At 37.5% G+C, this 18,313-nt stretch overlaps 1 protein-coding gene across 3 annotated transcripts in view; it reads right to left on the bottom strand.

Moving 5' to 3' along the window:
* Positions 1-651: 651 nt before the first annotated feature.
* thrb (thyroid hormone receptor beta) overlaps positions 652-18,313 on the bottom strand; it is a 173,023-nt gene continuing 155,361 nt past the window's right edge. For 2 of the 3 annotated variants that reach the window (XM_041967298.1, XM_041967297.1), the window contains 7 exons: positions 10,929-11,029; positions 10,700-10,847; positions 10,092-10,297; positions 9,190-9,216; positions 8,711-8,857; positions 7,460-7,718; positions 652-2,195 (listed from right to left, as the gene is read on the bottom strand). In XM_041967298.1, the coding sequence (XP_041823232.1) occupies positions 1,954-2,195; positions 7,460-7,718; positions 8,711-8,857; positions 9,190-9,216; positions 10,092-10,297; positions 10,700-10,847; positions 10,929-11,029 (1,130 nt within the window). In that variant the 3' untranslated portion in view covers positions 652-1,953. The remainder of the gene's footprint in view (positions 2,196-7,459; positions 7,719-8,710; positions 8,858-9,189; positions 9,217-10,091; positions 10,298-10,699; positions 10,848-10,928; positions 11,030-18,313) is intronic. The other variant, XM_041967299.1, reaches the window with a different exon arrangement.

The following is an 18,313-nucleotide window of genomic DNA, read 5'->3' as shown; positions in this document are numbered from 1 at the left end:
TTCAAACACTGCAGCAAGTCTATTGCTTTGATAAAAAAGGCATCACTTCACAGAAATGAGAGGAAAAAAAAGAAAACCCATAAGCTGCTTTGAAGAGTAGTGTGAAGCTTGAGAAAGCGAGATATACAAAGCAAATGTCTGTTCCATTGCAAAGAAGAACACCACCAAGGGGGCTTCTCAGAACAATGAAAAAAAAAAAAAAAAAACCAGTTAAAATGAGGAAGAGCGCTACTTTTTCACATTCTCATCAGCTTCCTCAGGTACCATGCTGATGATCAATTATTCTGCCAACATTAATGGTCTTTAAAAACCCACCAGTCGGTGACAGCGGTGGGATCTCACCCGGGTCGAGGTGCAGGTCCACATATGTGGTCACATGGTCTCTATGTGTGTGTGTTCTCGTGTTAGTGTATATGCAGGCATGCTTTAAGTGGGCGTTGGGGTGTAATTTAAACATAAAAATAACAAAGTTCAATCCACCATTGTCCCAACCCACCATAGCACCATGACGTCACCGTGTGAACATCTAACAGTTTTCAGAAGAAGAAAAAAAAAAAAAAGCAGAATGGTTGAGATCAAACACTTAGTTACTGGTTGTAGAGCTAAAAGCTGCTAATGTGGACTAAAACACGAGTCAGCAGGACCACCGTGTGTGAAACATGCAGCATCAGACTTTATATCGGCTATCAAATATTATAGATATTGATATCAATAATAAAAAAAGGTCCAGCACGGATACCATAAAGAGGGCATACACTTGATTTTGGCACAACATCTGGAATTGTTCCACAAAATATGATGATTTACGATTGTCTTTTCCTGCCATCAGTAAGGTAATGTGCTTCTAATCAATCCGGACCTGTCTCTGGCATTGATCGGTGATTGGCAGGGTCGCTTTAGGGCTACTGCTGCGTTCCTTCTACGGCTCCAGCACCATCATTAACCTACAGCTTCTCTGTGTCGTCTTAGTCCAGCATGTAAAAATCAAGGTCATATCTGGCTGTCTTATCTTTACATTTACTGAGTGAATATTTTGGTCCACCCACCTCTAGCTTCTAGGAAGCAGAATTAATCTTCCAGACTTGATTAAAGTCTTTCAGACTGTTCTTCTTTTTTTGCTTCTTGTAATTCTGTATATGAAAAACTGGGTGTTTTTTTCTGCCCTGGCCTGAATCTGTCATAGTTTAACAGATAATGTTTGTGTATAATATTTAGCAATGCTAGCAGTTAGCAGTCACGTAGCAATGTCATGTGTAAATACCACACAAGTAAATATTGGGGAGAGTTAAGCTGAAACTTTAATAATAGTTTCTGTAAGACTAACAATTTTTCTTTTGCTTGGAGCTCGACCTTGACTTGAATTAATTTTTCCGAGAGCTTTTGAACGCAGCTTGAAGTGGCTACACAGAGACCCCTGAAAGTCTGTCAGCTGTTAATGAGTCAGATCACAGTGTGATGGTGAGGAAGGTTAGCTCACCAGGCATTAACCAGCAGTCCAACAATTGGGGAAAAGCTAACATATCGTTCACAAAGTTGTATTTTGTTAATGAGAGAAGTGAGGGAGTTTTTTTTTTTACGTAAAGGAAGGAAAACACAACATTTGCATGAATGAACAAATTAGATGAGATCACAATTACAGTATGTCAACTGTACAATCATTAACAACAACAAAAAACTAGAGCAAAATCCGAGGTGAACATAATAAAAACAAACCTGGAAACAAAAAAGAAAAACAAACAAAAGAGGCTATTCACATGTACCCGCAATGTGATCCATCCCAAACTAGACCAGAGAGCTACTCCTAAACTATGGAATGAAGTGACACTCAGTAGTGCTATTAGAAAGTTCATTGAGATGGGCCTTCGGCTGGTTCCACCCCTGGGACCACCAGGGTGCCCAGGCTTTGACACACACATACATGCACACAGACACACATACACTGAAATCCACTGATCAGTCTTCGAAGACCTCCAGGAAGAGAGGAGGGAACAGCTCAGTGGGACACTCCACTTTCATATGGAGGAATCGGCTGGCGTGGCAGGCGCCGATCATCCGCAGGTCCGTCACCTTCATTAGCAGCTTGGGCCAGAAATGCGCCACTTTGTGTTTGCGGTAGTTGATGTAATGTTCAAAGGCCAGGAGGAACTCCTCTTGGCAGCGCTCAATTCGCTCCATGCAACTCAGGCCTGGACGATCTGAACCGAGAAAGACGGCAGAAATGTTACAGATACATGAGACATAACTTTGCCCGATTTATTTTCTTACAGCAATGATATCAACTCAGTTTAAGGAAACCCACAGGCTGTCACGACTTCATATCAGAGTTAAGTTATGAAATCAAAAGATCACAGGCCAGAGGAAGAGTGAAAACTGTTTCTTTACCATAATCACCACTTACCACCATTAAGTTACAACTACAAACGTTACCTGGTAAACCAAAAGAGCCTATGATGCATTGCGGCCTGGAGCGAGCAGCTATGAAGCTGACAGCGCGCTAATATTACTTAGCATTAACTAGCACCAACTTTAAGTTAGCTCATTAAATGAATACTAGTTAATGCTAGGTATTAATAGCACATTATGTCAGCTTCATAGCTGCTGGCTAGTATTAGCTAATGTTATGGCTGCCACTCATTGATGACACCTGAGGCCTATTCTACATGCAAATGTCAGCTGGCAGTTGTCTGTTCAGAGTGGCTATCCAAGACACACCTTCGGCTCCTTCCTTCTGATTGGTCACCGCCCCTCCAATCCCTGCACCCCGGAAATAAAAGACTTCTGTGTGTGCTTAGTCAAGGGGGAGAAACTGTGTGACACAAATGGTTTCACCCTCGGCTTGTCAGACTTTGTGACTTGTGTTTTGCTGTGTCTTGGTGGTGGTAACTTTGGCCTTTGTAATCCTTAGGGATTTCGGTAGTGGTAAAACTACTCGTTTTGTGTTTGGTTTTGCCGAGTTATGAAATGAAATGAATGAAATGAAAAATACTTTATTAATCCCAAAGGGAAATTCAATATTGTAGTAGTAGTAATTTTTTTTTTTTTTTTTTTTTTTTTAAAAACAATCACATTAATTAATTAAGGGCTTTGTTCTTCAGCCTGATAGCTGCTGGAAGGAAGGATCTTCTGTATCTGTCTGTCTTGCATCGGACTTGAACAAGCCTCCCACTGAACACACTCTGTTGTTTCGTCACGGCGTTGTGTAGAGGGTGTGAAGGATCTTCCATTATCTTCGTCAGCTTGTACAGAATTCTTTTTTTGATGATCAACTCCAGCGGCTCCAGAGTTACTCCAAGCACAGAACCAGCTTTCTTGATCAGTTTGTTAATTCTTTTCAAGTCTCTGGTTCTGATGCCGCTGCCCCAGCAGATTGCTGCAAAGAACCCAGTTTGTTTTGGCGATACGACAGCTCTTTTGGCTGCTCTGTGTGTTCTTCGTTTTAGATAACCTTTTAGTTAATTTTCACTTTTAGTTAATTTTCACTTTTTTCAGATAAAATGTATTGGGCTAGTTTAGTTTAAGCACCTTTTTGTTTTACATCTTTCTTATACTATTTTTTTGTTTAGTACACCAATCTTTTGGTTTTCCCTTTTGAACATTCTGGAGTTTGGTTTATCTGGCTGGACTTTAAGTTAAGCATTTGAGCTTCAGCGGTTGAAATTCTGGATTTTCTTTAAGCGGTCCCACTAACCCCAACACTGGCTGTTTACCACCCTTGTAGATGTGCAACAATAAAAAAAGCTTGTTCATATACTTCCATCTGCTCTATTCACATTTCTTTTGTTACACCCATCATACCCCTAAGCTGGGTTGTAACAGATAACATCAACCGACTTAATGTTAACTCATCCACATGAATAACAGCTAATGCTAGGTAGCAAGAGCACACTATGACAGCTTCATAGCTGCTGGCTAGCATTAGCTAGCAATAACTAACTTACAGTTAACATATCCAAATAAATGTCTGTTAAAGCCATGTAGCAACAGCACAATATGTCAACTTTATAATGGCTGGTTAGCATTAACTAGCTTTAAGTTAGCACATCCGAATGAATGAAAGATTTAGATTTTAAAACTAAAGAAACAGCAGCAGCAGCAGTTTCTATTATAAAGAAAACAGTTCACCGTTCCTGTTCACTATGTAGTCCACATTATAATGAGTCAGCCATTTTATTTGTGGTTCAAGAACGGAAACTTTTTCATTTACCATGTTCACCAATCAACGCTAGGTAGCATTAACACACTATCTGCTTCACATCCACTGGCTAGCTTTAATTAGGATTTGCTAAATTACAGTTAGCTCATCCACATAAATGCTAATAAATTTTAGGTAGCATTAGCATATGCTGCAATAGCATCAAACAGCATTAGCAAACTTAGTTCATCCAAATGAATGCTAACTGTATACTGTTCCAGTTTGCAGCATGTTATTGAGATTTTCTCACTAGTTGAGAGACCTCAAACAATAGCCACAGGATTTGAGAACTTGTCAGCAAAATGTGTAAACAAAAAAAAAAAAAAAAAAAAAAATTGTGCTGGGCGCATTAACACCTTAATCCCGTGTTAACGCAATGCTTAATAAACGCCGTTAATATTTTTAATCGCGTGTTAATTATTTATTTTTTTTTTCTGTCAGCTGGCTTTGATGACAGAAACATGGCGTCCATGTCTCTCTTCCCTGCTGCAGCGGTGCGTCTGATGTAATCAGGAGAGAGCGGGTTTATTAAAATGAAGACACGTTTTCTGTCTGGAACTTAAGAATAAAAAAAAGAAACGACGTTTCTCGTTGTCAAAATGCATGCAGATGGACAGAACATCGTGATTTTTGGACGGGAAACTTTTTATTTATTATTACTTTTTTAATAAATGCGGTTTTAATTTATGCAAGACAACAAAGGTGAGACATGCTTTCTGACTTTTACAAACGTGAAGCATAAATCGGGTCTTCTTCTGCCTCTGGTTCGGTAAATCTTGGTCATAGTGAGATAAAACTTTCAGCTATGGAAGATGTGAGCTTTCAGTAGAGGAGTCGTTTATTCGTGTTCATGCCGTGGGGTGGACACGGGGAGACATCATCTGTGTTTACATATGTTTTGGACTTTGTGCAGCTGCTCTTTAAATTGTTTGTTGTGTTAACTGTGTTTGGTGATAGAAATGGTTTTGCTGAGCTGTTAGCTGAGAATCTGGACTTTCTGTGGACACCACACATGTTTATATTTACATCTACAGACCTGATGCTTCACTGGGAAATGAGATGTTAACCCCTTAACTCCTGGTAGCTGAGGCTGAGGGTGCAGTCAAGCTAAGAATGAAAGGTTAGAGAATTTATAGGCCAGAAATCTGGATAATGAAGCAGTGAAGGTGCATGGATGGAAGTTATTGTGCATATAGTGAATATTTCTCTCTCCTCACCATCTAGAAGCTGTGAGATTCTCATCCTGCTTTCTGTCTGTTCACCTGATGCTGATATTCATCACATATTGTTCCTTCTGTGTTTAGAAGGAAGCAGCTTCACAGCTTTAAATTCATCCTGCTGACTTTTTACCTTTTAGTTAGTAAATCCTGAACAATTCATCCTTCTTTGTCATAAATATTTGATTTTATAAATATATATGAAGAAATATTTTAACTGTTGGTGTTTAAAGATAAAACTGCTGCTAAACCTGTTTATGTGTTTAGTGCAGGGGTCTGCAGCCTTTCCAATCCAAAGAGCCATTTTTCCCTCAGCCAGCTAAATAAAACTACTTTAGAGACGCAGATGTTATGAGACTTTTCAAAAAGGAAACTTAATATATATTTTTAATTAAGAGCCACCATAGGATATTTGTTATTTTTGAAGAACCACATTTTTATTTCCATTTTTAGGTTTTAAAATAAAGAAAAACATAAAACCTTTATGAAAAGAGGATAAGAGGACATCTAAGGGATGTAGATATTTGTGGAAAATTATGTAAAAGAAAAAAAAAGTCCCAGGTTTCCAACCTAATAACAAGAAAGATAGATTTAAAAAAAAATTTTAGCCACGTATTTAGAGGCATCGTTGAAGGTCCAGAGAGACACTTGCGGCTCCAGAGTCGCAGGTTGGAGACCCCTGATGTCGTGTTTGTAAACCAAAACTTACTGTATTTTCTTTTTATAGCTGTAGGCCTTCTTTTAAAGGGAAGAGACATTTTGTGAGTAACGATGCGATTAATCGCAATTAATCACAGCATGTCATGTGATTAATCGCGATTAAAAAATTTTAATTGTTGCCCAGCACTAAAAAAAATAAATAAATAAAATAAATAAAAAAACATAGCTTTCTTATTGTAAACATAGTCATATCGTTTTAAATATTTGTATGTTACAACTAGAACTTGTTTAGTTCTGACATACTAAAATGCTTTCTGCTGCATAGCATAAATTCATAATAGGTATGCAGAATAATATATTTTTGCAGCTGTCCATACATTTCATTCTGTTAAAAAAATTGTGTCAAAGTTTAATGCCTGTGTTGTAGAGAATGATGTTAACTATTTGTTCTCAAATCAATAAAAGCAAACATATATTTGAGACATAATTCTAAAGCACTGCTACAGTCAAATATTAGACTAATAAGTCTTACATGTCACATTCAACTAACTACACACATACAGCCCTTCTAATGAGTAGCTACAAAAAGTAGAAATAATAGTTATGAAAATAGGGCCTATGTATTAAACAGAATAATTAAAAATAATAAAGTAGATTTATTATAAGGACTATTTTTCACACCAGCATTTGTTTACAACAAATCTCAATCCAGTGACTGGTTATGAACATTGGATTGGATTGGAAGTGAGAAAATCACATTCAAAGATGCTGGAACAAGAAAAATCAGACTTTTCAATAAAAAAAATTCTAATGAACATGTAGCCTTACACCCTTGTAGCTACTGTATGTGTGCCAGAGAACGGAGCAGAAGGTCAGGTTAGCGGGCCTCATGTTTGCGTGTGAACCACAGCAGAGCAGTATTGATCTTCGGTGAGTTGCAGTGTGTCACACTGAGATGTGGCCGTGCAGCCAAACCCAAGCTAGCTGGACAAAGCTCCTCACAATGATTATGGTGATTTATTGATTAAACTGCAGTTTGATATGGATTTCTTGACAAAAGCAAGTATTCACACAATCTGTGCAAGAACAAAGCAGCACTTCAGGAAGAAAGCTGCCTTGGAGACAGTAGGACCTCCGAGCTTCATTAATGGACCCTGCTTGTTGTGTACAAGGTAATTCACTGGCCATATGAAATCTGAAGAAGCTTACTGTGCTCTAAAATATGCTGTACTCACCAGCTTCAAAACAAAAAAAAGTTAACTGTTAACCTAGCAGCATAAGCAGCTAGCAGTTCTATAACAAGTAACGTTGGGCTAAAATAAGGAAATACAGGCCCCAGAACAAACCTTCCGCTCTGTAATCAGCTCAGGAGCACGAATGTGGTGCTTACCGGATGACAGCAGGATGACGGCCTGTAGAAGAGCCACTTCGGAGTCATCCAGGTCAAAGGAGGATAGTGACACACCCAGGTCAAAGATGGCGTCTGAGACGACACCCAGGCCTCCATTTTTAAGCTGATCCCGCGTGACTGCCATTTCCCCGTTGAGCGTGAGGGTCTCGCTCTCTGGATCGTAGCGAACAGCTGCTCTTAGAGACATGATCTCCATGCAACAGCCTTTCAACAGGATGATCTGGTCTTCACAAGGCAGCTGCATAAAAGAAGAACAGCATTGTTCAAGGTTCGCCTACGTCCGAGCCAATATGGCTAATTTAGCTGTTGTACAGATGCATATTTTTACATTTATAAATAAATAATAAATTTAAATATATTGTAAATTTATTTATAAATTCTAAATAAATAAGAAATACAGATTTAAGTGAAATAAAATTGAAAAGCTTATTTTTTTATATTTTAGTAAAAGCTAACGGCTTATTTATTTAAGATATATTTTTTTTATATTAGTCTTCAATATATTTTTATTTTGAATTGTATGTAAAATACAGACATATGAAAATATTTACAGTTTTTAATCTTCTGCATTAATATGAAAAGTTTAAAATTTTGACCTGTAAAAAATACCTAATGTTGTGAATTTGATTTTTATATTTCTAATATATTTCCTAAATATTTCCTTTATATTTCCTAAGTCTTTGTGTGTCTTATCGTCTGCTGCTGTGGCATGTAAATTTACCCATTGAGGGATCAATAAAGTTTTGTCTTATCTTATTTTATCTTATCCATTTTTAAAAAAAAGCTATATGAAGTTTTACCATTGTACAGACTGTTTTGCGATTTAATTTAGTTTAATTGAGTTTAGCCTTTAAAAGCTTTTTTTTTGACAAGTTTTAATAACTGACTGTTTTCTGAAAAACTTTGGGGTTAACATAAAGGGACATTTTATATTAAAGATTGAGAATAGATTAGAACTTTATTGTTATTGCAACAAAAGTGCAACAAAATTAAAAAATTTAATTTACAAAAATTCTAATCTTTTAACAAAAACTGAACATTTACAATTTTGTCATAATGCATTTAAAACTAGTTGTGGAAAACAACATATTTAATAATTTGTGTATTGGATAGTTATTTTTAATTATAATATATTCATATTTAAACATTGTATTTTAAATTCAAATTGTCATTGTAACAAATACAGTTGCATGTATTTAATTTCTGTTGGTTCTACTGAGATGTTCTCACCTCACAGAACATAGGCAGTTTTTTGGCAAAGTCCACCACTCGGGTTATGGCAGGGGTGATAATTTTTGTAAACTGACTGAAGGCTTCTATGTCCACTTTGTTTCCTTCAGGTGCATTGACCATGGACGCTTGACCAAACTCCTCAGGCTGAAAGAAAAATTAGGGAAAATTATTACTGGGACCATCTCAGAGTTTGAATCAAGGACATTTACTAAAAAATATATATATATATATATATATATATATATATATATATATATATATATATATATATATATATATATTTTCCTTTATATGAGCAGCCTTAAGAATTAGTAGTGAAAACATGTGACTGGAGGCTTGAGATGGAAATGAGGTCACATCACTACAAGCCTGTTTATCAGGTGCATTTTACATGTAAACAACTGCGTGTTTATGAAACCACGGACACAGGTGCAACTTTCGAGACAAGCAACACTTCCTTTCCTAGGGCATCTTACCTTTGTCTCCTTCACCCCCGCTGCACTCTGGTCAGAAGTATAGAATAAATTAAATGTTATTTCATTAAGAAGCATTGTTTCCTCGACCTGTTGGATAATCAACAGGAATCGTGAAGTTTCAATGAAGAACCTGCGTCAAGTCAACTAAAAGGAAAACAAGTTTAACTGAAGACAGATGAAAGAGTGCAAGCAGAAAACAAGCGACAGCAATTTACAAGTTTCTATGGTGAGATTTAAAAAACTTAAAAAAAAAACTATTCAAATGTTGAAATTTAAATTAGATTTTCTTTTTTAAAACTGGATCTAAAGAGTTGCAGCTGTGCTGTTAAATAGAAAAAAAAAATCTCCAACTACTGTTGGAACTGGTTTTAATATTACCAGTAATGATCAATAATGGGTTAAAATATGTTTTTTTTCAAATCCTGCCATAGAAACTCAAAAACAAAGTTTACAGCTTTTAATCTGAATAGAGTGATTAGACTGAACAGAAAAAAAGGCTTAAATTAGTTGAAACAAGGGTGAGATGTGAAATCAAAAGAGAGAAACTGAAAGAGAAAAAATGAAAGCAGATAAAAGTGAGGTTATTAGTAACAGCAGTTAAGGATCATTGTGGAGATAAAACAAGAATAAGATGTTCCATTTAAATTAGTGCTGCTGCGCTGAGGAACACTTTTCTCCATCGTCCAGCTAATTCTCCTCACTCTACAAGGAGATACAAAACAAAAACACATGTACGTATTAACACAGGGAGCAGTGGAACAGCGGTTGTGGTGGACGGGGGGAGGTTGGAAGGGGGTGGGGAGGAGGGAGAGACGCATGGGATCGGGGGGGGGGGTAAGGCGGGTAATTGATACAGGCTGTGGTGAGGCCGGAGGGATGGAGGGAGGAGAAGGATATCTCACCAGGAATTTTCGTTTCTGCTTCCAGTGGTTGCCCTGGGCGTTGGTGGCCATGTGGGCTTCCGTCACCATACGGATGAGGTCCCACTCCTCCTGGGTGGGCTCCGGTCGGTCCCACACCGTCTTCTGTAGCTCCTCCCGACGCCGGCGCTCCCGGTTCTCCTCGATCAGCTTCCGCTTGGCCAGCCGCTTGCTGTCGTCCAACACCACTGGAGCGAAAAAGGGGAGAGGCGGCACGAAAGGGAAGAAAAGGGAGGTGATGCGAGGAAGAGAGCAGGGAGGGGGGCGACCGACTGTCGGCAAGGTTCAGTTTTGTCCTGAAGTAATGTAATTAAATGGGTCCGATCTGTCTGCTCTGGACTCAAATTAGTGGTCAGACAGTTAGAAAAGAATCAGAGTGAAAAAAATAAACTTTTCTGAAACATCTGCTAAGCAAACAGCAGTTAATACAAATTCTTATTTCTTGAAATTACTGACAGATCAAAGAGGCTGTTGATTATCTTCAAAATGAAAGAAATAACTTATACGGTACGTTTAAATAATAGAATAATAAGAAAGAATAACAGAGATATTAAGTTTAAACTTCGTGGAGGGATTCTGTGTGCACTTACAGTCTGTTGCCATTCCCACTGCAATGCACTTCTTGAAGCGACATTCTTGGCACTGGTTTCTGGTCACTTTGTCGATAGCACACTTGCCCTCATACTTACAAGCGTAGGTTGGGTTGAGGTTTTTCTGGATTGTACGTCTGAAGAATCCCTGCACAGCAGACGGTAACGCAGTCAGTGCTGCTCACAGGATGGGAAACAGAAGGAGGCTGCTGTAAAACACTCCTGTTACCTTGCAACCTTCGCAGGTGATGCAGCGATAGTGATAGCCGGTGGCTTTGTCCCCGCACACCACACATAGCTCGTCCTTGTCTAGATAACTCGGAACATAACCTGGAGAGAAAAACACATGGTAATATCAGTTTTTATAAAAACAAAGTTTCAGTATATGATTGACACAAATTTTCAGACAGTTAATGTAGCAGCGTCTTAAAATGAGCTGTTATAAGATATGATCCTAATTATTTTTTCATTTGAAACATTAATAGATATTTTTTCCTTAAAATTATGTTTATATTTTTTTTCATTTTTCATTTGAAATTGAGAAATTCAGTTTTAAGAAATTTTTTTTTTAGGATAATTTGTCATGTTTATATAAATATAAGTGTATAACACATACAGACACACATATATGTGTGTACATACATACGTATAGATACACACATACATAAAGAATATTTTTTAATATGTCACAATATTATACTATATTAGGATAATAGGACAATCCATTTTAATAAGTACATTTTTTTAATAAAAGGATCATATAGCCAACCTTTTATAGTCTAATTACTTATATATATATATATATATATATATATATATATATATATATATATATATATATATATACACCAGTACTAGCAATACCAGAAGTACCAGCTTCCACAAACAGAGCGGTCTTTCAGAGTCTTTGCTGTTGGCCTTAATGAGATCAGTATTTTGAGCTCCTGCAATCTCCAAAATTGGAGGTGCAAGAACTGATCAATATCTTTTCTTGAGGTTTTCTCGGGGAAAAAAAAAATGTTTACATCAACCTTCTGTTGCTTAACAGCTAATCAATACGCAGCCGACCCCTGCCGCAGTCAAACACTCTAAAGTCCTCGTCAGACCTGACACCACATGAGGCCTTAAGTCGTTGCATCACGCTTCTCAGACTTAATTTGATAAAGCCAGACATCAGTGATTGATTGATCGAACAGGAGTCGCCTCACATGGAGACGATTCATCAGGACTCATTGGATGTGGCCAGAAAACATGCACAGGAAATTATTCCTCACATTCTGCCCCAGAACAGTGGAAGCTATTTCAATTGAAGCAATTGCATTCTCCAGTAACCATGGTAACCAAATAATCATAAGCCAGATGCCATACCTTTCCTGTGGGCACCCTGCATCCACTGAAGATGTGAAAATTCCGGTTTGATCTCTGAGTAATACTCGGGCTGATGGTGGAAGTGGCTAAGAGGGACCTCCATGTTGCAGTACTCGTTCTTGTATGATGAAGGACCGGCAGCATAGGCGCACGAGTAGTGCTGGCTGGGCGCCCAAGCCTGCTCCATGCAGGGCGGATGGTGCAACGGTTGGGGCTCATAGTGTCCGTAACCGGGCCCCTCACCCGGGTACATACAATGTTCCCCTCCGCTCTGCACAGGGTAGCCTCCGACTCCAGCGTGAGGCATCTCGTACATGTCTTGTATGCAGAAGTTCATCACGAGGAGCCGCAACAGAGCACCATAAAAAAAACTGGGCTCAGATCTTAAAATCTAAAAATCTCAGCTGGATCTGGATGTAATATGAAGTATCAAAGCAGTAACTGGTCCAGGTCTGGAAACAACTTCACGAAGTTGAGTCAAGTACCAGCACAAACGCTTTATCCAGCAAATCCACAGACGACACCTTGCCACCGCCCCACCCGCCACCACCCGGTCGAATTGGCAAGCAGAGATTTATGACGACGCAGAGCTCTAATCTGACATTCCACAAATCCTAGATGGGCCACTTCCACTGGCAATCTGACAGATTAACACCTTCTGGTGTGGCACCTACAGGAAGTACCATCATATTATGTCCACAGAGAATAGAATCAGCTCCAAAGAGTCCAAAACCAAGCTCCAAATAAACATAAAGAGGTAAAACATTTCACCAAGAGAGTAAGAATGAGCAGTTCTTTTAGCCCAGATATCTCCCCTAAACCTCTAAACTTTGTGTAACAAGCCATCGCTTATCAGTTGGATATTTTAAACAGAATCCACAAACAGCCCTCCTTAAGTCCGTGCCATGTAATTATTCCTGCCAACCATCTAGTTAATGCCAGAGCGCCATGTAAAGTCCAAGCAAGGATTCCTTTTTTAATATTTTTGCTGGTGATATGTTTTAAACTACTACAGTGATGGAGAAATTGATCCTATAACACTTTTTAAATGCATTTTTTACTTGTAATATTTAGCTGTAATATAAAAACCACCTGCTTCCTGGATGTGTTTTGCTGTTAACTTTGTTTTCCTCACAATGTAAAACACACTGGCCACACACTAAGAGGCACTGCGAGATCTGTTTCAGATAATAAACTTATTGACCGTGACACAAGCTATACTCAGCCATATTGATCAGGCTTCCATCAATAATGAGGGGATAAGCCTTATGGTGATGACCTGCTTCTGAGTAACTGAAGGCAAAAACTTCAGACTGTAAAATTGTTGAGATTATATAAATAAAAAAAAACTCCAATGTAATTTTACAGGAAAGATATATCTTAAATTTGGAGGCAAAACGTCTTGACAAATTTAGTTAAAATTATCTGGAAATGACAGAAAAGTTCGAGTAGTTTTGTTTTTAATAAAAATGGTGATAAATTCTCACTAGTGGAGCAGATAGATATTTTTAGCTGTTGTCTATTTTCAGGTCTAAACTATAAATTATATTTAGTTCTTCTATAAACTCTCAACTGATCTAGACTTTTTATTAAAGGAAACACTTCATTTTGGCTAAGGTCTGACTTTATTTTCAGATTTACTGAACGTCCTGTTGGGACACGGCTCATGAAGATGTGAATGCGCGGCAGAATGTAGGCGAAGATGCGTGTGCTTTAAAATCCCTGCTGCTCGGACTTAACTGAACGATCTGCACCCTCGCCGTAAAGTCTTTGTGCAAAGAAGAGGTGATCATTTTTGTTTCCATAGATTGACAGTTCCCTGACTAACAGTGGATGGATTAGAAAAAAACAAACACTCCAAAAAGAATCTTTTATATTTTTTACGTATTTATCATAAGTGCTGATAATTTCGTAAAGCAGATAAAACCTCAAGACAAAAAGCCAGACAAAGCGATTACGTCTTCAGATATGAAATGATTCATCATGTGTCATACACGTCTTCCACAGTTTTTGGGGCAATAATGTCAGATTATTAGAAGTTGGCTCTTTAAATCTCATTAGTTGCAAAGCACAAAATTACATTCACAACTGCAGTGCATTTGCATTCAGAACAACATGCATCTGCTACGAAATAAGCCAAAGATGAGCCTGACACTTCTGTTACATGATGGTTTATCAGCCCTTAATGAAGCTTAAAACCGCCTCCAGGCTTGTTCACCAATTAAACTATATTATCCACCATAATCAGCTCATGTGTGAAAGCGTGCTGCAGTGTTACTGCAGAAAACAGGGTTAACATGTAATTACTGCGGTAATTGACACAATTGCTTGCTGAGACTAAAACTAGTAAATGAACTTTAAAAGATAAGGTGAACCCCAATTAAAAAAAAAAAAATCTAATTCTTTGGTGCAAATCAAAGCTGATAATACGAATTTTCTCACAAGTGAAAAGCTGCAAAAAATGACTCAACATCAGCAGCTTTTTAAATCAGGATTTACACATAACACTGCCCACCATCTAAAATGGTTTAACAACAGAGCACCTTCAGTCAGAGGCTTCTTCAGCTCCAGCAAAAGAACATGGTTGCTCACTGTAACGACTATAAATAATAGTAATTATGCATTGCATTATTTAATTCAGAAACAACTTCGTCATGCCAACAGAAATATTTCCTTCTGTTTATCTGTTAAATATTCCTGCTCTTTCAGGAGCAGGTTGCAGGAGGCTACCCCACCTGACAGACCAGAATTCATCTACAGGGTTCTTGTTGTTGCAGAGAAACAGGAAACCACATGAACATGCATGTCAGTGCTCTCCTAACATGTGCAAACACACATGGGTAGACCGTGAAAACAGTAATTGGTTCAGATTTGAGACTCTGATTCTAATTAGCCATGTTGCTAACCTTCATTTCCACCTGTAAACCTGAAACGTGTTTCAGTGGTTGAACTAAGCACAAAGACTCACAACAGCTCTTAGTTTAAGACAAACATCTGATGATGTTCATGGTAGAAGTTATAATTAATAAAAGGTTACTCACATATTACTGCAGCTTATAAAAATATTGCTCTGTCTCAGTACTACTCCTGGAACTTTTAAGTAGATTTTTTTTATAAACAAAAAAGTCCAAATTGGAAAGTAAAATCATATATTTAACTTGTTTGTTATGAAACCTGTAAATAAGATGGGATTCTACACATTTGCCTTAAAAGAGCTTCTTCACAGTGAAGCATGGCGGTGACAGCATCATGATGTGGAATGTGTTTTTGTTAAATATCAGCAGGGACTGGGAAGTGGTCCAAACTGAGGGAACGATGGCTGGAAATTTCCGTCTTCCAGATTGTGGACTGGGATGGTCATATTCTAGAAGAATGGCCCGAAACACTTGAGGAATGATGATTGAGCCCAGAGCTCAATACTATTTAATTTATCACTTTGTTTACTCGTTTATTTTTCAAAAGCTTTGTCGTTTAAAGGGAGGGGGTTGGATTTAAGTGGAAAACATCTCTGGGTCTAGACGACCTTGAAAAGGTTTGTGTCTTAGTTTGTGGAGTGAAGCTGTAGAACAGACTCAGTGAGCATCTAAGGCAACGTCCAAACATGATCACGTTTTAAAAGGGGGTCAGGAATACAGTTTTTGCAAGATAAGAAGAAAAGAAGGGACTTTGATTGGTATTATCACCGAATATTGCACTTATCATCCTTCATTTACTTTATGCATGTGCATGCATAACGTGCACAGCAACATCATCACCGCACAGACTTGTGGGAGTATTCGACATTTTGGGTCTGTTTACAGCAGTGACTCTCGTCTTTTTAATCTCCGTCTTACTCAGAATTTATGACGAGTATTTTATGTCATTGTTTTCATCCTTTTCATCCATTTACATCTTTGAGGCAGAGTAGTGATAGACAAGTCCCAGAGACCAGTGGACACGTCCCAGAGACCGGTGGATGTGTCCCAGAGAATGGTGGACGTGTCCCTGAAAATAGTGGACATGTTCCAGAGACCGGTGGACGTGTTCCAGAGACCAGTGGACACGTCCCAGAGAATGGTGGATGTGTTCAGGAACGTCTCCAGCTGATGGTCTTGTGGCTGAGCGTGGGCTGGATATAAAGGGCAGTTTACAGATGAGAACATGACGTTCCTCCACCAGGCCGGGAGGGTTGTTGTTCTCTGGTTAACATCAGTCCCAGTCTGGTTCTGTCACACATTCAGGACAGTTTACTGGTTTCACTGGTTTCAGCGTAGATCTGCCATCAGATCCAGTAAAAAAAAAAAAAAAAAGTATTTCATTGTTCTTGTAATAAATAGATATACTTAGGCTGCTCATATTTTTACTGCTGTTTCTTTTGCCGAGTGACAACACATGCACATTCTCTATATGTACATTTGTACAGATTGTGGGTAGTTTACTGGGTTTGAATGTAATGGAAATATATGGCCAAATGTAGTTATGATTATCCACCAAGGCGGAGCTCATGTATTCGCTGGCGTTGGTTTGTCTGCCTGTTAGTCAGTAATGGATTCTGATTAAATTTTCAGGAAATCTCAGAAATGGAATAAAGGAACAAGTGATTGGATTTTGGGCGTGATCCAGATCACTGCCTGGATCTAGGATTTAAAGGATTCTGTGGAGAGATGGGGATAATTTTGCCATTGGAGCTTCTAGCTGTAAAATTACCATAATCATTGGCAAAAAAAAAAAAATTTAATTAAAATAAAAATAAAAATAAAAAGACAATGGCTTGGCGGAGGTCTGTGCCCTCCGAGTGCTTGTAGTTTATTGATAGTGGGGAAGGGGTAGGAGTAAAAAAGCATGTTGAGCATTATTTCTGTCTTTGTTTGGTTTAGTTTTTCTTTTCTTTGCTGCATTCATTCATTCAGTGGTTATTTTCTGTCTCAAGATGTTCAAAATAAAGTATTTATTCATTTCTTTTGCAGGCTGATTACACAAAAAAGCACACAATACTGCTTTTAATGGAAAAAATAAATAAAATAGGGGAATAAATAACTTCATGCCATTATGCGTGTTTGTGAAAAATGGATTTAAACCTCTGTGTCACCATAAGGTGCTACAGAGATGGCGAGCAGTAGAACATGAATGGACTTTGGCATGTAGTGGATGTAAAGTCACGTTCAGTTGTTTTAAAGGAACAAGAATAATCTTTTTTATTATTTGTTCATTTTTAAAAATAAAATAAACAAATAAAAATGCGGTGTTGAGCATTTAAACTGAACGGACTTAAAGATGTGAGTAAAGCTAAAGAATCAGGACCTAATTAATACTCAATGTTTAACTCATATAATTGGCTGAAAATCACATAATGTGGCTGATTGAACAGTTACAAAGGCTTACCGTGGGATTAGTGACTCCATTAATGTAATAAGTGTGAGTGTGTGACAATTGGATTCAGTTAACATGCAACAGCTGGTAGGGGACAGGTCCCACGAGGCAAATCTGCTTGCAATGAGCGCTTGATACCAGTTTAACTTTTTGATGAGGTGACGTTCTTTATTTGGCCTAATCTTGTTTGCAAGTTTCTTCAACAACTGTTGAAAAACTGCTAAGCATCCATCAGACGAGTTTAGAGCAAGTCAATACTGAAGCAATCTGTTGTCTGCGTGGCCGGAGTTAAACACCTACCACGCTTCCATCGGAGATTTTCTCTTTAATCGGCTCTCTGTCCGTTATTTTTCTCATTAAATACTTTTTAAATGTAGAGAATCTTTGTCACATAGATAAACGTTATTTTGTGCAGGCACAAAAATATTTATTTTATTAATTGAAAGTCTGCTGTAAAACTTAAAGGCTTTTATTCATTCATTTACACACAGGTACATTATTATATATATTTTATTTTAAATTTAATAAGGAGAATAATATTATTTGATTAAATGATTTACTTTTTTCACTTTAATATTTTTAAAAACTAAATTTTCTGGATTTTTTTTTTAAGCCTTTACTACCTGATTTTTTTTAGTCATGAATAAATACAATAAAAACATTTTAAAAATTACAGTTAAATATCAAATAAATCAATAAAAAAATAATATAAAAATGAGTAAGAGTAAATAAATAAAAAGAAAACAAATTAAAAACTAGTAAAATAATAAGAAAGACTGGAAGCAGTTTGTTGCAAAAATGTGACTATATTACATAAAACAATTTTAATGTTTTGATTAAACAATATTTTCCAGTTTTATGAACAATATTTTTTATTTAACCAGGAAGAGCCTTGTT

The sequence above is a fragment of the Melanotaenia boesemani genome, chromosome 17 (genome assembly GCF_017639745.1).
Source record: "Melanotaenia boesemani isolate fMelBoe1 chromosome 17, fMelBoe1.pri, whole genome shotgun sequence".
In the NCBI taxonomy this organism is placed as follows: domain Eukaryota; kingdom Metazoa; phylum Chordata; class Actinopteri; order Atheriniformes; family Melanotaeniidae; genus Melanotaenia; species Melanotaenia boesemani.
Note: the sequence above shows the minus strand (reverse complement) of the source record. Positions and strands in the feature narration are given on the sequence as shown.